At 44.8% G+C, this 9610-nt stretch overlaps 1 protein-coding gene across 5 annotated transcripts in view; it reads right to left on the bottom strand.

Annotated features, from left to right (window-relative positions):
* Positions 1 to 1583: 1583 nt before the first annotated feature.
* Positions 1584 to 9610, bottom strand: part of SIAH1 (siah E3 ubiquitin protein ligase 1) — a 21390-nt gene continuing 13363 nt past the window's right edge. For 2 of the 5 annotated variants that reach the window (XM_011382621.2, XM_023524650.1), the window contains exon 2: positions 1584 to 3608. In XM_011382621.2, coding sequence (XP_011380923.1) covers positions 2758 to 3608 — 851 coding nt within the window. In that variant the 3' untranslated portion in view covers positions 1584 to 2757. Of the gene's footprint in view, positions 3609 to 3770; positions 3839 to 4517; positions 5794 to 5821; positions 6422 to 9610 lie in introns of those variants that run through there. The other 3 variants (XM_011382625.2, XM_023524649.1, XM_011382623.2) reach the window with 3 other exon arrangements.

The raw sequence follows: 9610 nt of genomic DNA, 5'->3' as shown, positions 1-9610 counted from the left end.
TAAAAGTATCAAGACTTTAACATAACAAACGATCCCAAGAATATCATCAGAAAACAAACATTCACAAGTTATTTATAAACAGCCAAAAAATTTACCTGAACAAAATAGACGAAGCAAATATCCGACATCAGGAAATCAGCTGAAATTACAGTTGATCCTCACAAAATTAACCCAAAATGAAGTTTTTCCAAGATTATTAAGGTGCAGAAATGCTAAATGATCGCCCCCGTGAGGATGTGAGGTTACAGGGTTACATGACCCAAAATCACATAATTTCAAAATAGATGTGTAAATAAGCACGTGCAAATACAAAGGACTAGACAAACAAAAATATTCAGTTGTACAGAGCTCTATCGTGTGTGCCATTTTCTAACTCCCAAAGTCTATACATTGAGCACATTTAAAAAATGACGCACCCCCACAAAAATAAGTTGATCCGTGAACAATGCAAGGGGCGGGGGCACCGACCCCCCCCCACGCAGCCAGAACTCCGCGTGTAACTTCTGACTCCCGGTAACGTCAACTGTCTACCAACGCATATTCTGGATGCTGTGCTATGTACGGTATTCTTACAATAAAGCAAGCTAGAGAAAAGGAAACGTTAAAATCGTAAGGAAATTACATACAGTGCTGTATCGATCGAAAAGGCCCACATATAAGCGGACCAGCGCAGTTCAAACCTGTGTGGTCCAAGGATCAGCTGTATATTAAAAAAGGAGAAAAAACTGCTTTTTCAAACACGCATGCTAACAGGAACAGACCTGGACAGATGATGGTGGCTGACCTGTGTTCTCTTTCACCCCAAAAATGGTCCCATAAGCACTTCGTATAACCAATTCAAAAAATAACACTTATGTAAGGCAGAGACGACACTGTCTTATCTGAAAATGGTGAGAAGTTCTGTTACCCGGAACTGCTAGTGGAGCTGGGAGAACCGGGAAGTCCAAAGTAATTTCAACTGACTTTCTACAGTGAGGGTTCCCCGAAAAGCCACACGAAATGAAATGACGCTGGCCATGCAGAAGGCAGTTCCGGCATCTTGCCAGCTGCCTCGGCGGAGCTAATAGTGAACGATATGGTGCTTGTTAAAAGCGTAATGACAGCAGCTAATGTTTGTTGGGTGCTTATTATGTATAAGACACTGTTTTAGGTTAACTTCTACCCCATTTTCACCTTTTGCGGTAGCTACCATAATTAACCCCGTTTTAGACAAGAGGAAACTAGGGGCCCAAAGTCACTCAGCTGGAGGTGGGTCAGGGCCCGGACCAGCAGTTGGTCCCTGGATGTCCGGCCGCACAGCCCAGGTTCATGATCGCTAGGCTATGAAATACTAACTCGTTTTTATCGTTTTTTTAAAGGAGAAGAAAGTGATCAGTATTTTAGCTAATCGGCCTCCTAACAGCTGCGAGAATCCACATGTAAGCAGGAGGGAGGGGAAGCCGGTCCGGTCTGTGTCCGGTCTCATGCTGTAAACGCTACGTTTCCAAAGACGGGACGTTGCCTTCTGCTATCGTGTACAGATGGGAACAGGAAAATAACTCTGGATGTTAATCAAGCTTAGAGCTGAAGCAAACACAAAAGAGTTTTTAATTTGCCAGATATTCTTTTAATGAGAATTATAAAAGACCAAAAACATTTTTTTTTGCAAACTGCCTTTTTTAAACAAATGATTTGCTTTTAATTACAAATACTGTGTAAGACGATGCCTTCTTTTGCAAAACCAATAAATACAAGAACAAATTTTAAACATATGTGATTTGTCCAAGATATTTGGGGGAAAAAAAGAGCCTGATTTTTTTTTCGACATTTAAAAAAAAAAATCAGTATACCCTAACCTTTCAATGAGTAAGTCTGAAGGTGTGACTCAACTGGAGAAGGGGGTGGGGAGGCTCGGGAGGGAGGGCGAGATGGGGGGCGGGGGGGAGAAAGCGCCCACGAGCACACAAGAGACAGACCGACCATCTTACAGCTGCTTTAAATAGCTTCTGATAATTCTTCCAATATTACCTTTCCCTTCTGGAACTCTTACCTTCACAAAATAGCTGAATTTAAAATATTTCTAATGAACTGATTAATAGGGAGAAAGAAAATATGTATGGAACACATATGTATAAGCTTTACCATAAACAATTATGCATATCAAAAAGACACTAACTTTTAAAAGGTACAAAAAAAGGTGAGGAAAAGCCTGAATTACAGAAAAGAAAGTCAAATTTATTTAATGAAAAACTAGAATTAATAAAAATTAGCAAATACACACAAAAAATATACACACAGAGCAGCACTATGTACCGACTCACAACAGGGAAAAGCAGTGGTCCAAGACCACCCCACATGGCTTGTCAGTTCAAGGAAAAAAATCCACACGCACGCGCGCTCGCACACACACGCCCACACACGCAAAAACAGAACAGAAACGAAACACAAAAACCCAGTATTTTCCAACAGTACACTCAGTCTATAACAAACACAAATTCAGAATTATTTTACAATGCTTCCTTTCTTAATACAAAAGATGCCCATCCTGGGTGTATATATATATTTTTTTCAGTGGTTTACTGTTGACTTATTTTTAAATATATTAGTGTTACTACATGCAACTGCTTCCCGTATTTAACAGCCTTTCCGTTTATTTACCTTCGCGTGTCTAGCTTCCACCTACCAACAGTTCAGGCTGGCAGGCGAGACGGAGCCTATTCTCTGTGAAACTGAAAGCAACGGTTCTAAACACTGGCCAGAAAACGTCTGATTGCCATTTCAACACATGGAAATAGTTACATTGATGCCTAAATTGCCATTTTCTGCAAAAAGCTGTGCAATGCTGGTGTCAAAGACTAGACAGTCACTATTCATAATGGCTGTCGCGATGCCCTCGTGAATAGAGCGCGGCGTGGCTTCCCAAGTCAATCGCCGCCTATGACCATTTAGCTCAAGTCGATATGCAAAATTCTCGGCTTGCTTGCGTGTTCCTATCAGCTGTACGATTGCAAAGAACTGCTGGTGACCGTCGTACTTTTCCTGTTTCTCCAAGACTAGCATGAAGTGAAAGCCGAAGCAGGACTGCATCATCACCCAGTCCACGGCCCCCGGGAGGTTTATGTCCGTGGCAAGGAACACGATATCCTCCCCCTGCAGGGTCGTGATGGACTTGTGCTGATGCATCAGGTGCGGCATGACCGCATCCAAGGAGCCTTGCCACTTGCAGGAAGCGCCGGGGCACGGGCAGGAGTAAGGCCGGAACTCACAGAGCTCTTCGTGGTCTGCTTTTTCTGTGTGTGGCAGGGTTATTTCACATCCGGAAGAGGCATATTTACAAGGGAAAAGTACTGAATTGGCCACTTTCTCCATAGCCAAGTTGCGGATGGACCCCAGCGGGCCCCGGCAAGTTGGACAGCATGTGAGCTTCGGGCGACAGTTGCTACAAACAAGATGGCCACTCTGACACTGCAGAATGGGTGGTAACACGTAGTCGAAGCAGACCGGACACTCGAAAAGACTCGCCAAGTCATTGTTGGACGCGGTGGTGCCGGTGAGGGCGGGCACCCTCTGGGACGGCGTGCACTTCGACGTTCCCGTGGGTAAAGCTGTTGCAGTCTGGCGGCTCATTTCTGCAATAAAAACATAAATAAGAATAAAAGGAGGCGAGGGAAACGTGATGGCAGCTTGAACTTGTTTTACAAATGTTTACATCCCAGAAATACGGGTCCTATGCAAACTTTAGTGTGAGCAAAATAAAGGAAGATAAACAGGGTTATAAAAACGTAAATTACACAAAATATGCCTTTGGATTATTAAGGGTTCCACCTGGTTGAAATCTCTCTTCAAAATGTTTCAGAACACTTTAGAATGCCCTTAAAAAAAAAAAAAGGTAAAAAAAATCTGCCTTGGGTGGACCGCACGGAGTGAACGCTGACACAGAAAGCGGGTGGCGGCCACTAGGGGGCGCTAAGCGTCGTCAGTTCGATCCTCTCAGTGCCAGTGCCGCTTGGACTTCCTCCTCCCCGCGTTCAACGCCCCTATTGCCCCTGCTCAGTCTAAGCGGTTCCCGGCCTCGTCAGACAGCTACAGGGAGTTTTAAGTGACCCAAGGGATCACCAAGGTGTGGGCTCTCTAAGTCCCCCTGGTGAGAACCGGCTGTCTGGCCTCGGTGTGTGTGGGAATGGAGGGCCACAGGGCCTGCTGCCAGCCCGCTGTCCATCTTCGTCTACCAAGTCTTTGCCCAGGACGGCAACGTCAGCTCCACGTTAGTCTTGTTTCCTCCTGATCAGTGCCCCCTCCAAAGTGAGGGAGGACGGAGGACGAATGGAGGGCCATCCTCAGTTTTAAGCTGGTATTTAGAGAAAATAAATCATTCTATTCTACTTCCATTCCACAATATAAATCAGATATAATTTGCAAAGGGGAAGAAATGTCAGGAAAGTCAGGAAAAGGTAAACAAAGAATAAAAATAAAAGCACCAGAGACACACACGACACTGGGGATGGGGGCCTGAGCCACAGGTGAAGAACCCTCCGTACCCTACGGCTCGCCGCTGTTGCCAAGACATTCATCAGCACAGTCACAGTCGTAAACATTGAGAAATAAATGTCATCTGGAAGAAACGATCAACACTGTAGCTAACTTGAGAGGCTGAATGAAAGATAAAGAAAACAAGCTCCTGTTCTCAAGAGTCTGTCTGGGTGACACAAGATCAGTCCCAACAACTATATAAGACATATTTCTACAAAATTAAAAGGTAATGCATCAAATTTAATTTATTTTCAATTATAATCATCATTCTGTTGCAAAGAATTTAACTTTAAAAAAACAATGCGGGTTACCATGTAAATGCAATTTGGGTTACATTATTCAAGAATAGACACCGTAAATGGGGGCTGAGGGTGCCAAAAGATTAACTCCACTGTCACTAAAGGAAAACGCTAAAGTTCAAGGGGAAACAAAAGTATAGCAGAATTCCACCATAATGTGGCTCATCACATAGATTTAGGACAACATGAATCAGTTACCATCTGACACCTGTATAACCAGGTGTTCCAGCCCAACAAAAAAGCTACAAAGGGACTCTCCTGTAATCCGGTTTCCCAGAGGAGACTCTGTGCAAATGATGATCCATGCATTTCAGGGCACTTGTAAAACGATGGGGTTACAGCACTGCCAGAACCCCCATATTTGCTGTCTGCCTATTTCAGGATCCATTTTATGCTGCTCATTTAAGTGAGCAATAATAATTGGAAAGTGGTTTCTTAGGCACAAAACAGTCTAAGCCATTTATGTCTTTCAAATCACCAAACCAAAATGGCTAATCACGTGGAGGGTCTGTACACTCGGTCTGCATTCGACGTAACTACTAAGCAAGAAAACGCTGCTTTCATTTCTTGGCCTAGCAAAAGAGTTATACATGTATCATCAGTAGTTCGGGTTCATGTTATAACATCTTTCCTATTTTTCCAAACATTGTAGAAAGCACGATTTAAATTCCTATTCGAAGTGTGAAGAACAAGTGAAATGTGGCAGGTGTTACAGGACAGCAGCTGCTACAGAGGACAGGAACCCTGCCCCACCTCCAAACGTGGGACAACCACACAGCTCCCCTAGCAACCCAGCAGGACCGAGCAGGAACCAAGAACTCAAGACAGACAACTCTGCAGAAGTCGTGGCATAACATGAAGTTTGATTTAAACTGAGCAAAGCACAGCAGACCCAGAAAAACAGCACTGCGAGCTCAATCGCGCCGCAGCCAGTCCCTCATCCAGTCGGATTCCACCGCTCACAACTTCCCCGGTTCGCAGCTTAAGCAACCCAGTCTCTTAAATACCAATACCTTTCCTCTTCCTTGTCCAAGCGGCTGGTAAACACGTGAGCAAGACGCCCCTCCAGGAGTACAGAAAAGTCAGGGCCGACTTCTGCCTGCCGTCATGAGCAGGCAGGCAGCGCGCAGCCCTTCCCCCAGCCGCAAAGGCAGTTTGTAGCAGAGGCCCCTCCTGAACAGCTTCTGTCCCTAAGCATGTCGGGGTAGGGGTCACGCCGTCAAGAAGCGAAGGGGAGCGCCCTGCTCCATCCACTCCATTCGCCCTTCAGAAGCACCGGCTACGGAGGCACAGAAACGAGGCCTCTCCCGTCCCAAGTGCAGTGGACCACACCTCCCGGAGCTCAAATTCGACTGCGTCTCCAAAAATGGGCGCCATCGCTGGGCTGGCCTGCGCTGGGCCCTAAATCTTCCTCTGTCTCAGCAGTTTGTCTTCTCCAGATTCATGAGCTAGGCTCCGGGCTCGGGTAAAGGACGGGGCAGAAGGTGCGCGGTGGAGAACCTGGACAAGGAGGCGCTCTCGGGGCCGGCTCTGGAGCTACACCGAGAAGGGCCATTTGAAGCCAAGGGCCGGCTGGGCCGGGCGTAGCTGGGAAAGCCGGCCCCGCCCGGGAGTGCCAGCCTGCCGCCGGCTCCCAGGTCCAGGGCGGCGCAGGCGGCGGGTGGGGGCGTGCCTGCCAGCTCCGCCAGCCCAGGCTCCGCCCGCCGAGGCCCCGCCCGCCGAGGCCCCGCCCGCCGAGGCCCCGCCCCGTCTAGGCCCCGCCCCGCCTGGCACAGGGCGGCTCCAGAGCACCGCATGGGCAACTTCGACCCTGGAGAGCAAATCCCCTTAACCCCCAGCACCTCCACCAGCTTACACTTAGGTCGATCGTGACCTTTTTGTAGGCCAAAATACTCGGATATCGGCAATTTCGTGGGGTTCCAGCCTCAGAGCTACACAGAGTATATGGGAGATACGTGGTCAGACAAGCGCCCTTATCTGCACTATCCAGCACTCTCCCGGTTAAACCCTTCCAACTCTGTTTTCACAGAGTAAAAAGCATTCTCCTCACCTCATCCGATAACTATTCCCCGGGCTCAACTTCAGTATTGCCTCAGATCTAAGTCACTTCTCCATTTCTACCCGTCAGCACCGTATTTTAAACTCCCCCTCCCCCGTGAAAGGGCTGCAGTGAGAGCAGTAACCGCGTAGCCATATTAAGCTCCTACTTCAACCTCCAAACTGAAACTGTACTTACTGTCTTCCCACTCTGGGAAAGTCATCCTAAATGGCCTCATAAAACAGAGCAGCTTGTTTTGTTTTTAAACACGCATCACCCTTGCCCCAATAAAGTTCCGGGCCTCAGATTTGCATTGCGTCAGCTGGTGCGTTCAGGTGCAACCTGTCATTACATCATGCTTAGGGCCGCCTGTAAACGCAGCTAGAGCTGACAGTGGGAGTGAATCCTGGACCGGAAATTGTAGATTACCCACTTTCGGATCAAATTTCAACTCGAATCACTTTCTTCCACCCTATTAATAGCGTGTTCAATCACTTCACCTTATTTTACTATTAGGCAACAGAAAACATCATTAGGAGTAAAAATAAATAAACTATTATTACCCGCGTTTTTAATTATCTAATACATATTCATTCTGGATAGGTCTCAGGTTTCCAGGGCAGGCACTTCAAATGTTTTAGGCACAGAAACTCTTTCCAAACAGAATTAAGACAGAACCCAAATGTATAAAACAAGGGGATTACTGATTCCTTGTGCCAAAAAAGGAAATCATTTTTCCCCCAAACTGCGGAAGGACCTGCAGAGAGCCTCACAGCACCATCTGAAAACCACTGATCCACGGACAAACTCCTCAGCGAGTGCGTGGGGACAGGAAAAGCCCAAGTGTCCTGGAGTCATCTGCACCTGGATCCACACCCGGCCTTCGCGGCCTGCTCAGCTATGAAACTGGGACATTTCCGGCCTCACGTGGCTTTTGCTGAGATTAAAGGAGGTAGGTGGGTAACTTATATATCATAGGTGATACATATTTCTGAATATGGAAGGATTCACCTGAGACCTCCAAAAGTTCCCTGCCTGGGGTCATCAACCTAGAGACCTAGAACCAGTGGGTCCCAGACACACACTCTAAGACGCATGTAAGTGTAGCTTGTAAAGGGGACCAATCATGTCTGCCAAAGACCAACTGTCATTTAACTAATTTTTAGCACAATAAACCTTAACAGAATTTCTCAACTAGGTGTAATACTTATCCACACTGATTTTACAAAGAGCTGGAAATATCAGGCAAACTCCATTACACTAAAATGAGCCCAAAGAATCCAAAGTAAAGCAAACATCCAAAATTTTCCAAGAGTGCACTACCTACCTATACCGTCCAAAGACTGTATCAAGCCTGGTTTGGTATAAAGTTTAAAGAGGTTTCAATCTAAATAAAAACACTTTAGAGTCAGCCTTTAATGTTGTACTAATAATTTCAGAGCATTCAACCACTGTTTTGACACACTAACATACAGAAGCAGGTGGACTTCAACTTTTATTCTCAATTTCGGGTGGGAACCTGCCTCCTTTTATTAAATGGCAGATGAAGAATTTCTCTGATCAGTCATAATCACATGCCTGGCTACCCTAATACATAACGATGCTGTGCTTGCCATTTTCTTCCAGTTTACAAATGTCACTACAGCAGGCCTTATTATACATGCCCCACCTCAAAGATGTCCCATCCTAATCCCTGCCACTGGACCTGTGAAAATGTTATGTTTATAGCAATGGCAGCAGGCTAATACTGTTACTTAAAAAATGAAAGTTGAAAATGGAGAAACAGAAATAGACATGGAAAATGGACCACAACGTATCACTGAGCAAGTTATAAAAAGAACATATATGGGAAGTAGCCGGGCGGGCTCAGAAACTCAGAAGACTATGTCTGCACCAGAAAATGACCAGTTATCTGGGTGATAGGATACTGGTGATTTTTAGCTGTATGTCCTTCAAGGGGAGAAATTAAGAAATGCTTTATAAAAATTAATCTGACTGCAAAATGTCAAGTCAAAATAATAAGTAAAATTTGCATTAAGTTAGGAAAAAAAGTAAGATGCAAATATCGTTACCCCTTTTACTTCTCCAAAAACTATTCTTAGAAATTGCTATTTACTGTAAAATAAAAAATACAGGCTCAGATTATAAATTTGCTCTGTATCTGAAATCAGTGGGTTAAATGGAACTACTTCATTCCAAACATTTAAGGGCTTTCTCCTTTCCTCAACTCCTTTTTGCAGGAAAAGGTACTTTCTACATATGACATTGTGATGAGTGTTGTGCAGAAAGTTAGTTTGTTTAAAAAAAAAAAAAAATTGCTTCTATTTTAAGATTTATTTCCTAAACAGACAAAATTAAAATTTAGATGGTCTCATTAAAAATTTGGCATCTTAAAACATTAAAAGTGAAAAATCAAACCTCATTATAAAACAATGCTAAGAAAAAAGTTAAGCAACCTATTTTTAGTTTCCAGAACTGTAGCAAAGTAATAAGAAAAGTTTTTTTAATTGTATGTATTTCCCTAAAAGCACCCTTTCCCTCAAAGTAATTCTGAAAACTCTGTAGCTATAGAAGAAGAGTTACGGGCCTGAGTCAGACTGAGCATCTGCAGTGGGGAAAGCCCAGGACAGAGGACCTAACAGAAGGCGATGAAGACAGAAGTCTGGTCTGAACGAAGGTGATGACACATAAATGAAGAGGAAAATGCAGCCCCTAACTCAAACATGTAAAGCAAAGTACATTTGCTTTTTTTTTAATGCCTAAA

Source organism: Pteropus vampyrus, unplaced genomic scaffold (genome assembly GCF_000151845.1).
Source record: "Pteropus vampyrus isolate Shadow unplaced genomic scaffold, Pvam_2.0 Scaffold485, whole genome shotgun sequence".
Lineage (NCBI taxonomy): Eukaryota > Metazoa > Chordata > Mammalia > Chiroptera > Pteropodidae > Pteropus > Pteropus vampyrus.
Note: the sequence above shows the minus strand (reverse complement) of the source record. Positions and strands in the feature narration are given on the sequence as shown.